Below are 25,424 nucleotides of genomic sequence, written 5' to 3' on the forward strand. Positions count from 1 at the left end.
GATAAAAATCTGTCATTCTTATGTAACTTTTTAAAAAGGCATGAACAACACAAGACCACATTACCGATATAGGATTTTCACAAGGTAAAGGTATTATATTATTTCTGAAATATCTATTTATTTTATTGATTTATTAACATATTGTTGACTCATAACTTAGGTAACTCCCAAATTTCTGACTCCAATTAGATTAGATGTGAGTGCAAGCATAGATTTGCTGTTTTATATAGCATTAGAGCGCTGTGCCAATATTCACTTTGAATTTTATTTACATGCTTTCTGTCTCATTTATGAACTTTTTACAGGTAGATTTGAAACATATTACAATAATAGACAAAGCCAATACTCACTTTTCACTAGGCTAAATATAACATGCTAAACAAAAAAAATTTTTTTATCTCTCATATGTTAGAATAAAATCTTTACACAAACCTTTAGGGCTAAATTCTAGCTTTCAATATTATTTTTGTAACAGCGTTTTCTTCATAAATATAAAAACAATAATAAAATATTTATTTTACATAATGTGACCTATATGACAGGTAACATGTAAATCATCTTTTTAGCGAACTTTTATTCATTTAAGACAAATACATGGATTCATCTGCCGGTGTATTAAAGTTCTTAAAGTGAAACGTTTTCAAACCCTAAAGCCACTGATATACTACCAAGATAATGTCCTATGGAGGTTTTAATTTTTATGATAAAATTAATTATAAATCTCAAGGTTAGCTTAATAACTTTTCTAAAAATCGAATACTAGTAAATCCAGATGAAATATTTTTACATAATGCTTGGTATGCTATAGTATTTATACAGAAATAAATATTATATATGAAGGGATGATGCATCTTGGACTGATGAACAAATAAGTGATGCATTAAACATAATAGAAAAAAACTCTAAAAACAAATTAGATGAGGAAACTATAAGTAAATTTAATAAAATATGATTTTATATTAGTATGATATATAAATTTTTTTTAGAAAATTATGAAAATAAAGCATCTTTTTATTGGGATGAATTTTATGCAACCCATGAAAACAATTTTTTTAAAAACAGATTATGGTTGTTTACAGAATTCTCAGAAATATTAACTAAAAGTTCCTATATTTTGGCATTAAAAATTATTCACACATAATGCTATATTTTTTGATTCTACTGGGCTCACTATATAATATAAATTTATGTACATTTTAAAAAGAAACTATGTATTTTTTTTAAACATTATTATTCTTACTATATTAAAAAAAAATTAAAGATCATTATTTTAATTCTGACTTACTAATCGTATTTTGCATAAGTACTTAACATGGGTATAAATATTTATATTTATTTGGGAGGGACCAATATTTTATGACTTGTAATTTAATGAATGTGTAGGATACATTGTAGTTAAAGCCTCGATAGTTTTATCGGATAGGTGAACATTGTTTAACTGTAACTTTTCTAAACAAGCGGAAAAAAAATATAACATTAAACTTAAATATAATAATGGTTATTTTACTTATAAGTTATTAATAAAACTATTTACATCACAAAAATATGACACTTTACTTTTTTATTTTTATGAATTTTAAAAGGTAATAATGGATTAGCAATAACACAAAGATCAAATAATGCTACCCTACCTTTTTTACCCTTGTATAAATACTTTTTCAGTCTTCCAAAATTAAATGAACAGAAGATGACTGATGACTTTTTAAGAGAATCTTATAATATTTTTGAAATTGGGTGTGGCGTGGGGAACACAATATACCCAATAATAGAAAAAATCAAGTCAGATTTTTTTTCTCCTGATTACTTTAACTTGTATATTTATAGGGATAAACATTCTTACATATTTGGTTGTGACTTTTCTCAACATGCCATTAAAGTTCTAAAAGTAAAATGATCATAATACTTAGTTGATTTAAAATTATGATGTTTTATATTAAAGTCAAACCCTAGTTATGATGCCACAAAATGCCATGTGTTTTTATGCGATATCACTCAAGAGGATGTGAATTTAAAATTTCCTTTTCCGATAAATAGCATAGATGTTATAATTTTGATATTCGTTTTGTCTTCGATTCATCCTTTAAAGTTTGGATTTCAAGTTTTTTTAAAATTATAATGTGATTTTTAACTAAATTATATTAATTTTAAATGAATTAGTTCACAATAGAAGTTTGCAATGGGCCAGTTTTTATACTAAAAGTCTGCCCATCTAATATGTTAAAAAAATTTACCTGCCAGCCCATAGTTTTTATAAAACCCACCCACCTATTGGTCTAAAATTTTTTACTCTCACTCCCATTATTTATAAAAAAAATTAATTCATGCCAACAATTTTTTAAATAATCAAAAAATGACACCCCATTGTTAAAGAAGCGCGCTATTGTAGCACTCTATATTTTTTGGTAGCAATACCTAATAGTGCTCTACTTTTTTCCCATTTTTTTAGTGTGCCCTTTTTTTTGAAAGTAGCTAAGTAGCGCCTACTTTTTAAAAATATAATCAAGCTATATAAACATGAAAATTTAAATATAATACCATAATTAATTATTAATTTTATGATTTATTATTTAATTTTGAAATTAAAATATTTTCAATTTGTATATAAACCTAAATCAGCTAGTGTAATTTAAAATGTTATCGTAAATGGATATCCAAATCGATATAAATGAGTCAGACAATTATGATATTAATGAAATGGAAGATACCCTGGAAGAAAATGTTCTTGATAACAATAATACACATTTTCCATTTCTAAAATTTGAAAAATATTTTCAAATTAATGTAAAAACAAAAGGTGGCTACAAATTTATTTGTTTAAAGTATAAAAAAAATATATCTTCAAATAAATCTAGTAACTATAACTTCAAAAAACACCTAAAGGTAGTTGTCATTCTTAAATTTTAATTATTTTATAGTAATGTTCATACCAACAGTTTTAAAGAGATAAATAAACATCGTAATAATTTTAGTATAGGTGAGACCAAATCCAGACCAATTAAATTGATTAATAATATTGCACATGCCAATATTTCTCAGATACTGGCTGATAAAGTCATTGTCGATTTTGATACAGCTCAACCAATGTTGGTTGATAATCCATCATATCATGATGATTAAAACTCTATTCCCTATTTTATGTCACCAGACACTAATGATTAAGATATCAGATAACTTTGAAGTGATAAAAGATGCTCTAATAGCAGAGTTGCCAGAGATATCCTATAAATGCCACGGCAGATATTTGGACACATACAAAGGTAACACTTGTTTATATTTATATATAAATTGATCTGATATTAATATTTTTAAAGCTTATTTGGGAATCACAGGCCACTGTTAGACCCTAAGACTTTAAAAATAAGATTTGTAGCATTAGCCTTCATTGCCGTGAGCAGTGGCAAAGAAATGCTATTTGGCAGAAATATTAAAATCGTATTTATGAAGGCATATGTTCAGAAAATTTTTGCGATTCTTGTATTGAGACGCGGCTCCATCTGAAAAATATATTATTTTTCTGGTTTAGAATTAAATTTGGCTGTTAAGAAATTAATAAATTTTTTTAGGTAAAGGTGGACTGCACTAGTATTATGGTTTGATGATTCGGATATAATAACAAAATTTATATTTTTTAAATCTTCTCCAGATTTATAATATGCTACAAATGGATGTATAGTGGCCTGCACGTTGTTCCAATGAAATCCCTGAACTTCATCTTGTAAAATGAAGGAATAATTTTCAGAATAATCTAGAATTGTTAAAAATTCCCCATCTTTTAAATTTTCTTTGGAATTCTTCAAAAATAAACTTTGTTGTTTAGCTATAAACGAGTCACGCAGTAAAATTTGAACTTTTTCTAATAAATAATCGATGAAATCATCAACGGACTTTATAATAGTTTCAAGATTTGTTCTATCCACCGTGATCCATTGTTTAAACGTGACATATTCTATACGATTTCTCTGAAACAATTGGTATAATTGTCCCTTAAGAGACTCTATACCAGGGCATTGATCACAATTTGTTAAATAACATTTTGGCTGAGATGGATTACAAATAATTTGCGCCAAAAGATAGTTGTAAGAATTTATACAGTAATCTTCTCCTGCTGTAATTTCAACGATTACATTTGTCATTAATTTCACATTCTGATGAATAGCGCAGACACAAACAGTGTGTGTGCCACTAGCTCCAACTAAAATACAGTTTTTTGATCTAAGTTCGGCAAATTTAGATAATCCAATTGATATATTTGGGTATTCTTCCTTAAACATCTTGAATATTTCTTTAAGATTATTTAATATAAGTCTTTTTTGAACTGGTTCTTTCTCGCCTTTAACAGATACACAATCTTTTATTCCAGGCATGAGTCAGCTTATTTCATCAGAATTATAAAAATCCTTGAAGGGTTTAAATGTTTTTTCGTTTAGTGTCTTTCCTGCCTTATGTTTTGGGAATGAAAGAATTCCACTTTCTTTTATCACCATTTTAGATTTTCTTGCCATGTATGATGTTACGTTGAATTCTTGAATTTTATTTACACTCCATCTTTGAGGCAAAATTGTAAGAATTTGATATTGTTGATTTTTTGATAATTTATCAAAGTTATCCTTTAATATAATAAGAATTTCCTCTTTCATTGGACTATCAATCTCGGAATCAGATATTTCTAAAACCTTACTCTTTATTGATTTTCAATCTTTTGAATTTTATTTTTAGGATATTTTTTCTCCATTAAACGTTTTCTTTTAATTGGTGATTCTCCAATATTGTGTAATGTTTAATTAATCGATTCAAAGGCATTCTGATTATGGGTTATTGGGGATATAAATTCTTCGGGAATGTGTGGACCAATTTTACTTAACTGGTATCGGCACGAATTACATATTTTTTGTTGAAGATATAAATCATTATTTATATTAAGCATCCATGGAAGAACTGATCTTAAATTTTTTTTTAAATTTTTATGTTTTGGTTTATTCAGTGGATTGCAACACTTTAGCTTATCTTTTAAAGGTTTCATTTAGAAAAATTTATTTATTTTTAACGACAAGTAAAAATATTAAAAAATTAGTTTTTTTTAAATTAGAAAAATGTTAAAGAAATGAATCAGTGTTTGTGAAAAAATATTAAAGAAATGAATCAGTGTTTGTGAAAAAATATTAAAGAAATGAATCAGTGTTTGTGAAAAAATATTAAAGAAATCAATTTGTATTTTTAGCAACTGTGATTTATCTATTAAATTCGCTAATTAATTTTGCTAATCAGTTTATTTTTAATAATTTTAAGAAAAGATAAAAACAGCTGACTTACTTTTATTAATTTTTTCAGTGTTAAACATATGCTCAAAATTCAAAGACTTTGATCAAAAATTTTATAGAGAATGCTCAAATTCATTTGATACCCAAAATTTTGTAACTAGTTAATTTTTCGTTTTGCTTAAAATTTTTTTAAAAATCTAATTTTCTGGTTAATGACAATTTCATAACATTCTTGGTCTTGATGGGTATGACTTAGTCTGGGGGGGGTAGGCCGGGTAATTATGTGATTTTCGATTTTTCCCTTAATAATTTTCCTGCACTCCTTTAATCCTGCTTTTTTGTTCGCATGCTAGTCGGATTTTTTAATTATTTTTAATTTACATTGAAATATTAAAAAAATTAGTAAAATTTTTATCCTGCGAATATCTCAGGGGAATAAGGTTTACAAAGTAATATAATCGAATTTTATGATATATTATACATTAAAATATTTTTAATCAATAAAAAAATGAATTTTAACATATTAAAACTATTATATATAGCGCCATCTATTTTTTTAAAGTATAAAAATAGCAATTATTTTTTAAATAAATATCCAGCCATGCTAATTGTTGAAGAAATTATTAAAAAAATAGTAAAAGGATAATATTTCTTAAAAAAATTAAAAATTGGAGATCATATTCATTTCGAAATATTAATTTCAAATTTTCAACTGACCATAAGATGACCCATATTTTAAAAAAAATTAATTTTGATGTTTTTGCCATAATTATCAATTATTAACTTAGCTATTGATATTAGATTCAATATTTGATCATATTTAGTTTTAAATTAAAAACTAATTATTTAACATCAGTAAAAAGCAAAAAAAGACGTTTTTTGGACCTTTAACCCCGATTATCTCCGCTAATATAATTGCTAATGCGCTAAAATTTCGTTTAAGATCTAATGGGAACATATATAACCAGTCTACAGCTTTTTATTGAAATTGAAAGGGATCGGCCGAAAACCTTGATTTTTTTGCTCATTTGACATGGAATGACCCAATAGGATGCCATATATGCGTTGTACTTGCAAATAAGATTTATGATTCCCAATTTTAAACTAAACTCATATATCAATTCCGATGATGGTAAAGATCAGTATAAGCTCATGGTAAAGCAGAATTCTCTCATACCAAACAAAGATGCCTTAGTTATAACCATAAAAACAACTTTCACTGATAATTTTTTTTTAAAATAAAGGATACTAATATAATAGAAAATCCTCTAGACGCGTTTTTTGAATCTAAAAATACTCAAATAAGTATTTTTGATCATTTTTCTTATATTAAAAATATGTATATAAAGTTAAATACTGCCTTGTAGTGTTGAAAAATTATTTAGTTAGGCTAAACTCATACTTTCTGATCGTCGCTCTAGACTGAGAATGATAGCCAAGAAATGATTTTTTTTATCAAAATCCAACAAAATAAGTAAAAAATGAATATTACCATAAATAGTTGTTTTTATTTCATAAATTATAGTCTTTTTACATAAATTTTATTTATAATCAAACTAACTATTTAAATATTTATAAATGTTGATTTTTATGTATTATATACTTTTAAAAAATAGTAGCTAATAGTGTGCTACTTGATGGGTAGCGATAACAACTCTGCTATACCCCTACAAAAAACTTTTCTAATTTAGGAAATTGCTATATTAAGCATAAAAAAATATTCAATTTAAATTACGAAAGGAATTTGTTTGATAATAATAATAATGAATCCACATTTTCTGGTCAAACACCTTCTTCTTTATTCTAAAAACCCTCCATGCTAATATTCTTTGTCCAAAAGAATAACTGGTTGCTGAAATTGCCACTATTTTTCAAGCTAATCTTGATAGATTTGATAAATCTTTTGTCGTTTCCACTTAAGTAGGAAATCCGTGTGAAGTATCCCCTATTCAAGTAAGATATTTAAATAAATAGTCATTGTTAATAAATTTTAAAAAGTAATTTAAATTAATTTTTTATAAATTGTAAACATGATCTAAACTAAGTAGCCTAAAATCTTGCTAAATTATACAAAAACTCGTTACTTTGAGCATTAAATATTGTTATGTCATCAGATCAGGTGCTCCTCTGTAACAGCCACATCTTTCCATCTGTTGTTTAATTATGACGTGGATGCTATCTATTTCAAACATTGTATTTATAATTAAATACACTAAGTCTCTTTGGCCCATCATTACCTAGAGGTGCAGTATCTATATTACAAACTATACCTCTCATAGGTTCCACTTTCACATTACACATACCCTCAAACATGTAACAAGCAATTGTAACACCCATTTAACAATTTATAATCTTATATACATAGTTTTGCTAAGAAATTTTCATAATAAAAATATTTTTTCTTTAAAAAAAAATAATTTCAACAATTTGTAACATTTGTGCAAAATTAATAAAAGTGACAAAGGCCAATCTTTTATACAAACATAGTTACAAAGGGACAACATGTCCTTTTGTAATTAAAATCTCCAACCAATGAAATTATAACAAAATTCAAACCCTTATTAAATATTATTGAGCCTCATCCTCATATTAACACAGATTTTCTTGAAAATTTTTTGAATGGAAAAAAGGACCCACTTTAACACATCTACCAAATAAATCTAGAAACCTAAATTCAAATTTTGCTACAAAACTTATCACAAAAGTAAATGATAACTTAAATTGCTTAAAATCATGGGAAGACTTATTAACCTTCTCTCACAAAAAGAGAACCCATTACATGAACAAATAAAATCACACATAGATAATTTTGACACTATTCAAATGATTAATTACAATCATAATGTTAGCAAGTAGATGATATAACACACAAATGCAAATAATATCAAATAAAATAGATCAAGGTGACATAGGTGATGCAATTAAACTTATGTCCTCAGATAACCGTCTTTCTCCTATTAATGAAGAAACATTGCAACTATTGAAACAATTATATCCCGAAGCTTCCACAGATAATCTACCCATCCCTCCAATCCACCAGATTGTAATTTTTACCAGTGGTATAAATTCTTTCAACAAAAATTCAGAAGGTGGTCTTGATGGTTTCAGACCCTCCTATTTCCAATACTTAATTAATTCAAAAAATCTTTCCCATAGTTCTCTCATCAAGGTTTTAACAACTTTTAGTAATAACATAATTAATAATGATATCCCAATACAAACTCATCAAATCCTTTTTGGTGCACGTCTAATTACTTTATCCAAGCCAGATGGTGGTACCCGTCCCATTGCAGTAGGCTTCTTTTTCAGAAGATTAATAGACAAAATCATAATCGGACGTATTAAATATGATGCTGTATCAAGTAGGTTTCGGGATCAAGTGCGGCTGCGAAATAGCGGCTCATACCTTAAGAATATACATAGAAAACCGGCCACTGTAATATGGAAACTATATTTCAAAAATGCCTTCAATAGCCTACATCGTACCTCTTTTTTAAAATTTTTCTTTGAAACTTTTCCCTGTTACTCTAAATTCATTGAATCCTCATATAGTTTTCAGCGCCTCTAACATATGGATATCTTTTCGGATTTTATCCCAAGAAGGCATCCAACAAGGAGATCCATTTGGATTTCTTCTTTTTGTTTTGGAATCCATTATCTCATCTACCAAATCAAACAAAATTTTGACCTAGGTTTTAATCTGTGGTATTTGGACGTGGGACCATCTGTGGCCCCTCAGCTAATGTACTTAGAGCCTTAAAACACCTGGAAATCAATTCCCAAGCTATCGGCCTGGTACTTAATTGTTTTTTAAACAATAAGCCACGAAAGTTGGAAGGCTACAAAATCATTGCACCCGATAGTTTAACCCTACTTGGGTCCCCATTAGCTAATTCTACCAAGTCAGAAGATTTCCTTCATAACATTTTTAAAAACTTTTACAGCATGGAGCACATTTTATGTCACCTACCGCCACACCAACGTTTATTTTTAATACGCCAATGCCTTTATATACCTAAATTTTTGCATATTTTCCAATTATCATCTTTTTTCAAAAACAACGAATTCATATCTATAATTCAGGATAAATTTAAAATATTTTTAGAAAAAATATTAAACATATATTTAAACTCATTCAGTTGGTCACTTGCTCAGCTACGCTCTAAACTAGGCTGCCACTCAATCTTTTATCCTTATCATCATTCATATCATCTAGATTATCAAACAATTCTATATTTCTGGCTTCATATGCCCTACCGATCGATTATTAGATGACGCAATTGACAAATGGAAGGCAAATAAACCCATTAACACTGACTTACCATCAATCATCACGCACAAAAATACAGATTCTTTTTAATATTCTTGTTTAAAACATTTACATATCACACAATGTAACTTTATTTTCTTCGTGAAATCTTGTTTTATTTTCTTTATTTTTTCCCGCTATATTTTAAATATATTGATAACCAAAATTAGTTGGAAATGTTATAGGTCACAAAGATAGATAGATTAAAAATAACAACACTAAAACTAAATAAGAGAAGAATATATTTTATATGTAATATTTTTTAATTTGTAAAATGTTTAACAATCATAGTATGAAGATGAAATTATAGAGATGGGTTCTCCTGAATCAAATCCGAATCTTAAAATTCTAGATGGAAAATTTTATAAAGTAATTTATGTGAAAAAGAACAAGGTACAAGCTGAATGTCAAAATTGCACAAGTAAAAAAGTTATTAAAGTTTCAACAAACTCCTTTACAAACTTTGTTAAACATATTAAAGTATATTTAATTTTATTTTTTAATTATCAACATAATAATACCTATACTTAAATCCATCTTAGATAATTGTTATTAAAACTTTTTATAGAAGATGGTTGATTACAAATTAAAATCATTTTGGATATATATTTTTTAGGGGTGTGTCGAAACCACTTTTTGGAGGCCTATCCGATATTACCGATATTAAATTGATATCTGCCGATTACCGATCCGATATCATATCTAATTTTGTATTCTCTAAAGATACCAATGCTTTTAATTTTTAATATACTCTATTAGTATAACATCTATAATTTAACTATACCATAACTTATGTGATTTAAATATATTATAATGATGAGTTATAGTTTATATTCAATTCAATTGCAATTCTAAAAGTATATAAAATATTTTTATTATTAAATCACTTTTATATAATAAATAATAACATTAATCTATATACATAATAAGTAATAAACAATTATATTATGAAATTTGAAATAAATATTTAAAATAATATTTAACATTAATATAACGAAGATTTCTTTTTAGAAATACCAATATTTCCAATTTATCAGAGGTCAGCTTGCGGCGATAATAACTGTCAATATCACCAGCTTCACTAAAAACAGATTCTGAAGAGAATCGCACACCTTTATAAACAGAATGCGCAAAAAAATAACAATATGGCAGAATATTTATTAATTAATTATTAAACATAATAATTTTCTTTAATGCATTTTGAATTGATTAAATTTTGTAAATCAATACTGTAATGTAATTTTACTTATATCATAAATAAATAAAAGTAACTAATAAAGTTAAATTCTACCTTATTATAATTATTTTATTAAGAGCCTTTTAAAATTATCTAATATTTTTATATATCAATTGTAGCTTAAATATTTTCTCTAATAAGAACTTGCTAAAATGATTATATATAAAATATATTAGGGATGTGCCGATTTTTTTATCAGATCGGATCCGGCCGGTTTCACCCATTTTTAAATATCGGTTATCCGCCAATATTATAAAATTTGATCTGATATAAAATGGCTTCTTTAACAAAAGTAAAATGTTTCAAAAAAATTATATATAAAATCATTTATTTTTATAAATAAAATCTAAATCCATTTTTATGTATATTTTTTTAATAATAATTATGTATTTAATAATTATAATATAAAGTTGTACATTATTATAATATTTTTTATATATAATTAATTATTTTGCAAGAAATATATAAAAAAAATTTGAAAAGAGATTTAAATGATATTTATATATTTGATATTACAAACGCAAGAATTAATAAGTCATATTAGAAAATAAACTAATTTAAATAATACATAAAAATCACAAATAAACTAATATTAAAATCCCTGGTTATTATAATTAAGTTATTAATAAATATTTAATTAATTATTGTAAATATTCATTCTTATATATGTATGCTATGTTCTTCACAAATAAATAATAAAAACTGTATTTTATAAACTATTCTAATTTAATTGGTATTTATAATTTAAAAGTATTTTGTATTTAAGATACTCGAATTTAGTAAAAGATACAAGTATCTTTTTGATATTTTGAAAAAGATACTAGTATCTGTATCTAAGATTCATTTTTTTATAAACAATCTGTATCTAGATTCTTTTTCTGGAGGACCTGCCCAACTCTGCTCCCTAGTCGTAACCTTGGTAATCTCAACTGAGACATTGGTTTACGTCTAGGTTGTGACATCATACAGCCTCATGCTTGCATCAAATGCAAATCACCCATCGGTTCAAAGGGTAGGCATGGTCTTAATTGTATATTTAGTCAAGGGCGACACCAACGGCACACAGCAGTAAACCATGTAATAAATAGAAGCCTAACATCTGCCCACATTCCGAACAATCTTGAACCAACAAACTTATCTCAAGTAGATTGCTTAAGACCTGATGGTATGACAACCATACCTTGGGCCCTCGGTAAATCACTTATATGGGATTATACATGTGTCTCGTCTTTCCCCTCAAACATAAATATCAATCTAATAATTCAGGCAGAAATTAAAAAGACCAACAAATATAAATATTTAAAAAATTTCATATTCACTCCAGTAGTGACGTATAAGAACGGGCATTTTTCGCCCTCAATTTAAGTTTTTAAAATATATGGAAAATAAAATACGGCTTTTTACAAATGATCCCAGAGAATTTCTTTATATTCGCTTCGCCAAAAAAATCAAATTGAAATTTTTAGACACAATTATGGTTCCTTTAGGGACTCAATTATAGAATTTTGTTTTTAATTATATAATATAAATTTAGAAATTATAATTTTTAACTATTATTATGTAAAATTTGAATAAATATTTTGGATATTTAGAAAACAGAAAAAAAATTAATTACACTTAATTGATTTCTATTGGCTTTTGGGGGAATGGGTAAAATCAGATGTTCATCCATATTATTCTTTCATGCAAATCAAATCCACCATGTTTTCGATATCAAGATCTTCAGTTATAGAGAATTTGGTATTAAATATGTTGCATGGAGCACATTTTTTACGTCTACTTAAATGATTTTAAATATCAATAAAAGTTGTAAATTTTTTAACCCACCCACTCATAGTTTAAATATTTTTCTTAACCCGCCCGTCCTCCTGCCCATTCTTTGAAAATTTTCAACCCGCTCGCCCGCCTGTCCATTTAGATGAGCGGGCGAGCGAAAACCCGGCTCAATGCAGACCTCTAGTTTACAATTCAATTTTAACAATCTAATAATTTGATTCAAAAGATTAGGCTCAATGCAGACCTCTAGTTTACAATTCAATTTTAACAATCTAATAATTTGATTCAAAAGATTAAAGCCTGCAATAACTCAAATTTTACCGTACCTAAAAGTAGGAGGATACATATTGATCAGAGACTATGGTAGGTACGATTTGGCTCAACTAAGATTTAAACAAGGTTAGTTTTATTCTTAAAAAATGGCGAATTTTAACACCAGTATTTTTTACCAAATTTTCATATTTATTTTATAAGTATATATTTTTTTTCCATTTTTACCTGTTTAAAATTAATATTTCATCGGTATAAACAATAGATTATCAGTATTAAACAGGACTTCGAACCGAACCGCGAAACGCACCTTTATAATTTTTTGAACCGTAACCGAACCGTTATAAAGAAAATATAAGAGCGAACCAAACTGTTACAAATAGTTTAAGCCGGTTCATAGCGGTTTTAAAAAATAATAAATTTTAAATTATCAACTTAAACTTGAAAATTTCCTTTGGAGCAATTTAAATTAATGATTTATTTTACAATTAAAATTTTTTACAATTAAATCTCCATTATCTTCTTATCAATCAATACCAAGTTTATTGTTTTTTTTATATACTCAACAATTACTAATTAATTAGATATGAAATAACCTTTATGGTTAAATTAAATTATGAATTATAAAGATATAAATTTATGATTAATTTTTTTTTTAAATCAAAATTATTAAAACCGGAACGACCGAAAAGAACTTTTATAAATTTTAAACCGAACCAAAATGAATTTCTTCAAAAAATAATCGAAATGGAGCTAAACCTTTATAAAATTTTAAACTAAAATCCGAAATGATCGGAACTACTGTACTTAACGATATGAATACCTGGTATTAAATACAAAATTGGTCGGTAATTTTTTGATCAGTAAAAAATAAATCACCTTTCCTTTTAACTGATAATGAAATGTAGTAATAGATATCATTGAGAATCCTACTAAGAACATTACCATTTTGCAAATTTCTTAAAACGATTGATCCTCAGGTTGTTAGTAATCTGTTATCGATACCATAAACTTATAATCTCCTAAGAACAAACTAAATAAGATTTAAATTCTTATTTTCTTCATTAATATTTTTACATAAATATATTGGTAATAAAAATATTTCCTAAGTTTCGTCATTTTAAATAGAGCACTTTTCAAAAAAATTTTTTGTTTTACCGGAAATACGACACCGAAGACATTTTTTAAGTAATTTTCGCATTTTCTTAAGGAGAATTTTAAGGGCCCCAAAATGATATAAAATTTGTTACTTTATACCAAAAATATTTAGAGTATTTTAAGATTCGTTAAAAGAGGATAAAGCTCTCATCTAACTTTGAAGGCCCATAACTCAAGATATATTTGACCTAGGGCATTAAAATTTTGATTTATTTAAAATATACAATTTTTTAACCTTCATGCCAAGTATCATCCTTTAAAAATGGTCTTTCGAAAATCACTTAATTTTGGTCGATTTGTCATTGGAATTACTCGCTTATATTATAATCTATTTTTTATATTTATTTTAAAACCAATTAATTTTATAAATAAATTCTGTTAACTATTAAATTTTTCCCTATATTATCCCTTTTAGGTAAATGTCTAGGCGACAATTTCTACGTTCGTTGTGATGGCACCAGAGCTTATTTTTTTACTCAAGGTAAATCTTCTTTGAATGCTAAAATATTTTCCAAAAATGATAAATTTTGTTACCTTTGTAATTGTTAATCGTTATCTCAGTTTTTAAAGGTAAATTTATTTACCTGAATTTTTTAATTATTTAACAAAATTTATTTTAAAAAATTAAGGTTTCACAACTCAAAAATTAAAAAAAATCCTATCAGTAAATCTTTTGTAATATTTATAAAATGATAAAAAAAATTCTATCTTCAAATCTTGGTTCAAATTATTGGGCGAAAAAATCTTTAAATATTTATTGAAGATGTCTGTTAAACCTTGAAAAAAAGTATAATTTACCAACTGCTATTGTTTTATATATGCACATACCCATATTTTTTTTTATTAATTAAGCATTATCAATTACAAACATAATAAATAATGCAATGTTAAGAGTGTGTTAGTTAAAAATATTTTTATGTTTCTGTAAATTCAAACGAATGAATTCTGACGCTGCTATCTTTATAACATGATGCTATGATATACTTTGAACTTTCTGTTTTATCATTTGAGAGATCTGGTTTAAACCGTAGTCTTTTGATTGTTGAGCTATAGCTAATTAATGTTATTAAATATGATTAATTTTTATTTTTTAGAGGAGATGAGAAACTTATTTTTAGATTTAAATGGGGGAAAACAAAACAATCAGCTGATCGAAATTCAAAATATAATGGATAAACGAATCATAGTTAACAGAAAGAAAATGTTGAAAATGCATAGGGTTTGGATACAATGTAAATATCAAAAAATATGAGTAAATGATTTTATTTGTAATTTATGCTAAAAGCTATTATATTTTATAAAACATTACAAGACATCGAAATATAAAAAGCGTAGCAATTCAAAAGTCATTATATTATTAAAAATCTTAATTTAAATCTGTATGATTTGTAATTTATATGCATGGATTATAAAATTAATATAAATATTATATAAATCATCTATATGAAAATACCTCATCGAAATATCAAATAAATATTTAAAATCGGCAGTTGATCCTAATTTATTTAAAGTTAACATCCATATTTGTATTGAGCTATTCTCCAGCCCAAATGCTACTAGGTATCTGTAAATATGTTTAAGATGATATTAATATTTAAAAAAAGGATATTGCCATGAGTCCTCAGATCCCTAATTAAGGAAAACACAATTGCTGGCATATATATCCTTATATCTGAAAATTAAAATTGTTTAGCAGACCAAATAACTTTAATTGCTATATTTATTTAAAAAATGTTTGAGTTTTTGGTTAATAATTGAGATATTCTTTTTTGCAAACATTTATTTATATAATTATAGGGAAAATTTCCGATGCGAGAGGTTGCAGTGAAGCAGACAATTTATATAATAATTAAAAATATAGCTTCATTCGATTATTATATCGAAAAATATTTTTAGTAGTTTATCAAACTTTATTCATGCATTGAGATTATACTTCAAAATATCGTCTTCGCCATGGTATCGATAATCTTTAGAATCGACTGTAGTTATCGGATTTGACAGTAAAATCATTTGACTCTTATTAGTGTTCCAACATAAACTTTTACTTTCAACATTTTCATCTTGGGTCCATAGTATGGCCTTTATTAAAGTAAAAATCGAATATAATAAAATTATGAGGATAAATTGGGTGAGATTCAATATTGAATAGGAAATTAGAAAAAATATGCGTACCTTTTTATCCCTAGATACGGTTATAAAATTATTATAGAGTGTTTCAGGGCCGGATACCCAGCTGCAATCCCAAATAATCCTTGTATGATTAACTAACTTTTTTGAATTTAAGGAATTGTTCGTTCCATCAATTTTTTGATACATTTTTGAATTATCTAATTAAAAAAAAATTAACTATGAATTTAGAATAAATTTAATTGACAGTTTAAAAAAAGAATAACGTCATTTTTTCATATAAATGTCTTTTATGTTCAAAAAAAATAGAATGACAATAAATCTATTTAAAAATGTATTACCTAATATTTCGTACACATTCCAAGATCTATCCCTAGAAACTGACAATAATAAACGGCCATTATGGCTGAAAGTCATTTGGGTTATTGTTAAAGAATGGCCACCTTCGATCGACAGTTTTCCAATCAATTTGTATATTTTTGCGTTATCGTGCACGCCTTTATGATAGTGTGTGTAATGATTATCGCAATCCCATAAATATATATTAGCGAACTGGGGCTTGGAAGCCTGTTTTTTTTAAAATATTATCGGCATTTATAAAATAACAATTTCGCCTTAGTGTAAAAAAAAATTAACAAGAAAATAGGTTTGAATGAAGTTGTATTAAATCAGTAATCATTATTATGCCATTAAAATAGTTATAAATAAATAAACTTTTTTAAAAATGTAGTGATTAAGAGTAGCAATGAAAAAAAAATATAACTAAATGGTTAATAGAGTTCTCAAAAAGTAACTATAATTGTATTTATACCTGGCTAAAGTGTTAAATTTTGTGAAAGTTGTTTTTTGGCAAAATATGGTCATTTTTGATGATTTTACTAACAGGGTTGAATAAATTTTCAAAAACACAAATACAGATTTAAAAAAATTTATAAATACTTTGACGAATAATTTTGCCAATCACATAAATTATGTAATCATGTAAATATTAATATCACCGTTTTAGAGAGCTTATATTGCTCAATTCATGATTTTGGTATTTTTAGTTGAACAGATATTACAATTAGCTTTCACTATATTATTGATTCTTGATGATACTTTGTTTACCTTGTCACAAAATTCATGAGCATAATATAATATAGAAACTCCCTTTCTTCAATTACTATCTTTCACATCTTCTAAAAACTTGTCATTTTAGTAATACTCATTTTAAAGATTCTTAATTTTTTGGGTAACTGGTCACAAATTAACATTTAAATGTGGATTTATATTTTAAGTTTATAATAAAAAAAGTATTTATACTCATCTGAAAATCGTGAAATGGTAATAAATATAATTTTTAATATTTAAAATACAAATACTTTCTAAAATATTCAACTAAGTATAAATTTAAAAAAGTATTTAGTATTTATTCGCATTATTGCCCAATCAGGTTTCTAAAAATTAAGAAATTCTACTGAAAATAGATATTTTTAAACATTTGAAAGATGAAAAACAATTTAAATTTTTTTTAAAAAGTAAACCTTGCAGGCAGATGCAAGAATATTGTTGACGGGGTCGTAGGCCAACGAGAATATTTCGTTTCCATGACCATACCTTATTTAATTAAATAACATATCAAATGTTTCATAAAAAATTTACAGTTTTTTCTCTTCTGGCCATAAGGTGCTCTGATGCAACAAGTTCTCGCTAGGATATTCTGTATAAAAAAATTTTTTTAAAATCGAATTATAGATTTAACTAAGAAAGAATCACAATACTAAACTTTTTTACCTCTGATACGATAAATTTTAAACTCCAAGAATCACTCTTTATTTTTTATTATATAATCCAATAGTATAATAATAATAATCATATCCTTTATATTTTTTACAATCAATAAAATAAAAATATTTGATTGACATTCTTTTAAATATAATACTATATATCTAAGTATAAATATTTTATTATTTACAACATAAACTATCTATATAGCAGGTCTATAGGCCCATTCCTAATCAAAACCCAAGCCAAGACGAAACTTTATAAATATATTTAAAATATAAACAACTAATTCGAAAAGGTTAAAAAAAAGATATGAACCGTTGAAAATTCATCTTAGGACTTGGAAACAACTTCTAAAACATAGAAGATATTATTAAAAATAATAATTCGCACCAGGCCATAATGAACCAAATTTTAAAAAATCCGGACTGGCCTAATAGAATAATGATGAATGAGATATTTATTAACAAATTTTTTTTGAAAGTAAGGTATAAAATAATATAAAATACCTTCACTAAAATTGGCATTATTAACAATATTATTTCGCTCAATGCTCGATTCATCAGTGTATATGGGGAGATTCGTTAAATCTAAAGGGTTATTGCTAGCCGTTTGAGGTAATTTTTCTCCCTATATTTGAAAATATAAATGTATACTTATTTTAAATTATTTATAATATATATCGTAGGGAGGATTATAGTGTTCCATGTCCGTTTTTTCAAATGTTCAGAAGAGCGTTTTTAAAAATTTACGTGGCCTATTTTCAACAAATAGTTATTTTTTTTATCGATAATGCTTGAAATGATATTTAATTTAAGTAACTTATAGCTTGCCCTAAAATAATATTCTCAAAAAACTTATTTTACACCTTTTTTTAAAAAAATAGCCGTATTTTAGAATATCTCATGACTATGTGAGTTTAAGGATATGGAACATGAATTACTATAGTATTATGCAAATTAAGACATGAAACAATATAATAAAGTTACTAAAAATAATTATAGATAATTTTTTCACATTTTTATTGCTGATACAAAAGGAGATGGTAATGAAGAACTGATTTATAGGAAAGGGAGGGGGATCAATTTTGATAAAAAGTGGACCTAGACTAAAAAAGTAATCAACTTGACCATATATAAAATTGTAAATCAAATTTTAAAGAAGGAATTATATAAAAAAATCTGTCATTCAAACACTTAGGCTATGTCCTGGGTTGTTTAAAAACAGTCGTCTGTTTAGCCGTCCAATTATCATTCTCTAAACAGCCTAAAAAGAAAGAGGTCATTTAGATTTATGTAAAAAGATCATTTCTTTATACCGAAAAATTATATGAAAATAAAAAATAATTTTTATAATGTTCAAACTTTAAGAAAAATAAGATAAGGTGTCATCTTTAAAGTAATCTGTTGAGCTTGAGCTAAACAGAAATAAGTTCAAACCAGGAGATGGCTATTTATTTCTCCTTTTTATCGACATATCTTTTAAAAATTAATTTATGACACAAATTTTTTTGCAAGGATTAATTATAATTTTTGTATTGACCATTGGTATTAGTTAAAAATAAATTTAAGCTAAAACCGATACTGACCAATATCACGAGTAACGGTTCGATAGATTTGTTTTATATATTTTTATTTTGTAGAAATTATGCAAAATGCGTTCATTTCTACCAGCGCTAACCATCAATTCACTTAAAAAAAAGGTAAACATGATAAACCTCTATGCCACACCCATTGTCCAAGTCGTTTATACTAGGGTATAACAATTTCTTGGTCCATTTAGAAAGGTTTTGTACAAATATCCTGGGGCATTTGAATATCCTAATAATTTTCTCTTCCGCTCCTGTAGCAAAAGTAAAACTATTTAGACTAGCGATGCAATTTATATCATAACCGTGTATCTGACACCTACTGACCTCGCACCAAACCTTTTGGTTTTCCTATTTTATTTTTAAATGTCGATTAATTTAAATTATAATGACTTTTATCCAGATAAATTGTATAATTATAGTATAATACAACGGCAACGCTATAGAGAAAACGAGTGTTAACGCCTATCCTCGCCTTCACAGTTAGGCGAATTAACAGCGATGTATGCAAAAATGAATGTAAAAATATTACATTTTGAAGTAAAAGGACTTAAGATACAGGTAAATTGGGCGTAGTATCATTCACACGAAGAGTCGTTGTAGGATCCTTTAACCCTTGAGATCCGGTAAGGGTCATAATTTACTAGATATTAATTACAATTAATTAAATTATATTAAAACTCAATATTTTTTAAACCGTAAAAATAATAGAATTTTATATAACGCAATTAATTAATTATAAAAATTTATTAACTAAAATATAGGATAATCATTTTATAGGGAAAATAAGAAGAGCAATTATAAATGAAAATATAATTGACGTAGAGTGAAATAAAAAATGTTCTTGCGAAAAGGAGTTGTGTTAGTTTTATCTTACATAATTGGGTTAAACCCGAACCCCTATATTTTTCGTAACTACCACCGGATTCAAGACGATCTCCGGGACCTAACTATCTAATTTATAATAAATGAACACCTTACTAAGGAATCCATAAATATGAAAAACCCCTGATTAAAAGAAAACACAAAAACCATGTTTTACTTTTAATGTAAATGAAACAAAAGAAGGACTTTAAAAAAACTATATTTAATTTATTTATATTTAAGACTAAACAAAAGAGGGATAAAAAAAGAACTAGTTTAAAATAAAATAAGAGAAACCATATTTAACACATTTAATCATATTTTGTATATTTCGCCGTGAATTCGCGCTAGCTTTGATGCATGGTGACATTAATACCAAACTAGACTGATGGTTTCTTCATTAAAATTCATTTAAAAGTGCATATAAGTTAGCAGCAATGTGTTATTTTTTCAACTTTAAATCATTTTTTGAGCGCGTTTTTAAATTTAAAAATCTGATAAGGAAATGTAATCCATCATGTTTGGAATACCCATCCTATAATTTGTGACATATTTTACATGAACCTTCGAAGTCAATATAATTTATATTAGTTTTTCCATAGATTTTTCATATAAATCATAAATGACTCAAAAGTTAACGGGAAAATTATCTACAATTCCTAAGATAGGTATTCAAACATGCTGAAATACATTTTCAATAAAATCAAATTTATAAATGCGCTCAAAAAATGACTTAAATTCAAAAATTAACACATTGATACATTGCCGCTAACATATACTTGAAAATTCACCATTGAACATATAGAAGAAATGTGAAAGATATTTAGACGAAATGTCGTTCAATAGTATCTAATGTAACAAATGGCATTGAGTACAGCTAACTTGAATGTATTTACCATTTAATCGATGAAACATCAGCCAAGGTTAGTTAGTATTTGTCAATGGTTTTTCCAATGCTTCAAGGAGCTAAATTATATTGCACACAACACAACAATTATTGGATAAGAATAAAAAAAAGGAACATAATAATGACAAAAATGGACTTCCGATAAATATATGGGACAATGCAATCGAGTGGATTGATCCGAACTAACTGATAGAAGATACTGAATAGATGTGGTATCATCATTTGTGGTGGATATACTTTGCCATGCTATATCACTAACCGCTGAAGTGTGTCCCCCCAACATAAAATCCGTTTCCCATTCATAAACCATACCATTACCATCGTTACAAAAAACATCGCCATTTTGAGTTAAAGTTCCGATTTTTTTCCACATGTAAAATCCACCTTTTAGCGTGTGAGCCAGTATTCTATAACCAGTGGGGTCGAATATCGCTCCATAAAAGCCCAGTCCTTTGATAGCACCCAACCTTTTCTATGTACATTCATAATGATTATCAATGGCTACGTTTTTGTTTTGCTTAAATTCAAATGTTATTGTCGAATAAACTTATTTTCATGACTAATTTTAAAAGCAACGAATAAACGCTTCTGCACAATTTTTAACCGTTATTATATTGTTACAATATCGATTCATTTAAAATAGCATATTGTGGTTTACATTTACAGAAATAAGCTTGGTTCCGATTCTAAGATTTAGTATTGTAATGTTTGGTTTGGAAAAAATTGAAAATATAAGAATTTGCCCTCCATCATGAAAAAAAAACTTTATTTTCGTAAGTGAAAAAAAACTTAAACATCTATTTTCTCATCAATTCTAAATTTTTTTAAAATTATTGCAATCCTTATTTTTTTAAAAATATAACGTATACAAATATTTTGCAATTCATGTTTACCAATTATTTTAATAAAATTAAATTGAAAGAATATGCATTAATCGACGATTAAATTAGGGTATTTTTTTCAATAAAATATGTTATATCAGCAAACCATTGCGGAATTTACTATCGAAATATACTAAGACTGACCAACACGACCTATTAGCAGTGATAACTGAAGATGTCAAAATATTACCTTTTTCTATTTTTTGTTTTATCTATAGGCTGGATTAATAAAAAAACAACAAATCCTAACCATTTTTTTCTATTGCATAATATAATTAATGAATAACTTTGTCAATCCAGGTATTTGATAATTCATCATATTCCCATATTATTATGGACTCGTCAATGGAAGCTGATATAAAGGATAGTTTGTGGGAATCATTTTTATCGTCTATGTGAGCTTAAAAAAATATATAATTTTTGACAGAAATAATAGTTACAAAAATGAGACATAACAATATTACCTAAGGGATGCCAGTACACTGAATAAATCCAATTTTTATGGGCATTCAACGAAGCTTCGAGTGTTATCGAATATGTGTTTGTTAATTTCGCAATCTTATCATAATCTAAATAAAAAAATTTGAATCTTTAACATCAATCATGTTTTATATTTGAAAGAAATTCAATGCCAAGTCATATATTTTATTTAAAATGTGATTATGTTTAAATTTACCAATGGAGCCAGAACCTTGGTAGGAAAAAAAATCAGGAACTTGTTAAAGAGCGACTAGTTCATATGATGTAATATTGTTCAAAATGTTGTGCAATTAGTTTTAAAGAGTCTATATTAAAAAAAATCCACCATTTTTTTATTAAGTTTGAAACCGGAAACAGCCTTTACCGCGTAAAACTTAGAACGTAAAAATTTAAATTAGAACGAGAATCATTTTTTAAAAAAAATATTCGAAGCCGAAATCTTCTTTTGATCAAAGTTCCAAACTTCTGTTTTACAATTTTATTTAATAAAGATAATAGTTTTATTCAAATATCAATTTTAAAAAAGTAGAAAGTATTTTAGACCAAAAATAGCAATCTATAGTTTAATAATTTCATTTTCAGTTCCATATCCAAAGAAAATTTATGACATTTATTATATTAATCTTTATTTTTTTGTGTTTAATTTTTAGGAACATTCCAAAATTTATTTAAGGTTTGATAAGTTTCGGTAATAAATATATATTTTGTTGCCTAAAAAAATATTACATACCGCTCAAAAAAAACTTCGCTAGTTAACTTTTGCTATTCTATTGTCGAGCAGGTGTCTATCAAAATGTTAAATTACAGGGTAACAAAAATGATATCGTCGATATCTTAACCTTTTATCATACCACTGGTTGATAAGAAATCAAGCTATTATCATAAATAAATTATTTGTTTGTATAAAAAAGTGGAATTTAAAATTTTAGGATTGTTTATAATAATTAATTTTGGTTACGGATTTTTTATATAAAATATATTATCAAATAAGATCAAAAAAAGTATTCTTATATAATTTTGAATTTGTTTTTCAATAAAATAAAATTTTTTCAATAACAAATTGTTGATCACCTTGGTGTCAGTGAATCTCTATTATATAATTTTGATATAATAGACCTCTTGAGATCCTCACCAGTGAGTTATTTTTATGCACTCTGCCCCTATCTTATAACATGATTTATCTTAGTTTTTATTTTATGTATATTCAATATAAAACATTTATAACCCTTATAATTGGAATAATATTATTAGTTAAATGTTTAATGGATGCCATTATAGGAATGAAAAAAAAAAGTTGTTGAGATCTTTATATTTATAATTTTTTGATGGGTTAGTGAATATCTTGGAGTTTGAAGGGAATGAAGTAACCCAAGTATAGACCCATATTAATGATTTGCAGTAGACATTTTACTGAAGCCAAATAATTCTTCTACATAGGACAAAATTTTCAAATTTTTAGATATAATTAGGTTTCTTTTTGCACATTCTTTTAAATTTAGTCTTTTTATTACTATTTTTTATTTCAAATATAATGTTTAAAAATTAAAGTATTTTATGTTATAAATAAAATTAAAGTATATTTAATAATAAATGAAATAACATAAAAAATAACTGTATATGATTAGGGTAAATATATATGATTAAAATAATATAATAAATAAATTTTTGGCTCAAAATAATTTAAGTACTAGTAATTATGTCAATAACATCTCCAGATATGTCCTTTTCATTTCTGTCCTGTTTTATTAAATTTAAAATTCTCCATACTTTAATAGTCAAATCTTGTGAACATGATAATAAATATATAGTATCTTGGTTAAAAAAAAATCAAAATATAAAATAATTAAATAAACTATGAATTTTAATAATATCTAAGCCACGAATCCAGTCCATATGGCCCTTTATATTTATATTAGAATGATTTAATATTACTGGCTTATTAAAGTTTGATGAAATATTAATCATGAATATATTAATATCTCCATTTGTTAGTCCACATGATATGAGTAGACCTTTTGTAATAAATATTATATTTTGGAAATAATTAATTGTACTTGTTTCAGTTAATTTAATAAAGCTTGTTGATATGACATAATCATACTTAAATTGATAAGTAAGGGAATGTGAGATTGATTCTTTTTTAATCATGTTTAAAAAAATTTAATCTTTTGAAAAATGTATGAAATATATAAGAAACCTTTTATATTATATAAATTAAACATTATATCAGAGTTCATGCTACTTAAAACAAGGAATATTTGATGTTCTGATAAAAATTTTATATCCATACTAAGTATAGGCTGGGAAGATTTGCATACAAAATCTTTCAAAATATTCTATAAAATGGTATAAAAACATTGTAATTTTATAAAACCTTATGTTTATCTTTGAAATATGACAACTTTACCTCTCCTTCCTTTGAAGCTGAGGCCAATAAATCTTGTTTAAGTAAATTATATATAACACAATCAAATTATTTATATACAACAATTATATTTACCTATATCTTTAAAAGAAGCCCATTTAAGAAAAACAATTTCTTCTAAATGCTCACAATAAATATCAATTATTCTTCCAGAATTTTTAATGCTTTTACACTTATATTTATGTTAGGTATTTTAAAATTGATAATTTTATTACGAATGGTAAGTATATCGCTATTGAGTTTGTTAAAGCATATGCAATAAGACCATTTTTGCTCCATGACACAATGTTAGGACTGTTATTACAGCCTGCGCTTGTATAAAGTAGATCACAGGAGAGAAGCATAATCTTTAACAACGGCAACTTAGAATTTTAAAACGA

The 25,424-nt window shown here is 26.0% G+C and overlaps 2 protein-coding genes across 5 annotated transcripts; one reads left to right on the plus strand and one right to left on the minus strand.

Moving 5' to 3' along the window:
- The first annotated feature begins 548 nt into the window (after window positions 1–548).
- Window positions 549–15,343, plus strand: LOC135931383 (tRNA N(3)-methylcytidine methyltransferase METTL2-like). 3 transcript variants are annotated; one of them, XM_065468447.1, is made up of 11 exons: window positions 549–688; window positions 733–797; window positions 841–932; window positions 987–1,103; window positions 1,584–1,779; window positions 1,825–1,885; window positions 1,940–2,085; window positions 12,873–12,979; window positions 14,424–14,489; window positions 15,103–15,260; window positions 15,321–15,343. In XM_065468447.1, exons 1-10 carry the CDS (start codon window positions 683–685, stop codon window positions 15,258–15,260), a joined length of 1,014 nt encoding a protein of 337 aa, XP_065324519.1. In that variant the 5' UTR covers window positions 549–682; the 3' UTR covers window positions 15,321–15,343. The 3 variants fall into 3 exon arrangements, 2 of the variants coding, with proteins under 2 accessions (XP_065324519.1, XP_065324520.1); XR_010573031.1 differs by lacking the exons at window positions 15,103–15,260; window positions 15,321–15,343 and adding an exon at window positions 3,146–3,257 and having other exon boundaries at window positions 1,940–2,098; window positions 14,424–14,435; XM_065468448.1 differs by lacking the exons at window positions 15,103–15,260; window positions 15,321–15,343 and adding an exon at window positions 14,638–14,673 and having other exon boundaries at window positions 14,424–14,578.
- On the minus strand, window positions 14,865–25,424 carry LOC135931382 (elongator complex protein 2-like). Of its 2 annotated transcripts, XM_065468445.1 has the most exons (19): window positions 25,260–25,424; window positions 25,120–25,216; window positions 24,994–25,058; window positions 24,817–24,955; window positions 24,674–24,754; window positions 24,473–24,631; window positions 24,308–24,430; window positions 22,604–22,708; window positions 22,427–22,539; window positions 21,395–21,730; window positions 19,617–19,838; window positions 18,409–18,529; window positions 17,777–17,834; window positions 17,659–17,731; window positions 16,477–16,702; window positions 16,181–16,335; window positions 15,942–16,087; window positions 15,462–15,572; window positions 14,865–15,061 (listed from the first exon to the last, which is right to left on the minus strand). In XM_065468445.1, exons 1-19 carry the CDS (start codon window positions 25,386–25,388, stop codon window positions 14,923–14,925), a joined length of 2,598 nt encoding a protein of 865 aa, XP_065324517.1. In that variant the 5' UTR covers window positions 25,389–25,424; the 3' UTR covers window positions 14,865–14,922. The 2 variants fall into 2 exon arrangements, with proteins under 2 accessions (XP_065324517.1, XP_065324518.1); XM_065468446.1 differs by lacking the exons at window positions 24,308–24,430; window positions 24,473–24,631 and having other exon boundaries at window positions 14,866–15,061.

This window comes from Gordionus sp. m RMFG-2023, chromosome 1 (genome assembly GCF_954871325.1).
Source record: "Gordionus sp. m RMFG-2023 chromosome 1, tfGorSpeb1-WG-v2, whole genome shotgun sequence".
Lineage (NCBI taxonomy): Eukaryota > Metazoa > Nematomorpha > Gordioida > Chordodea > Parachordodidae > Gordionus > Gordionus sp. m RMFG-2023.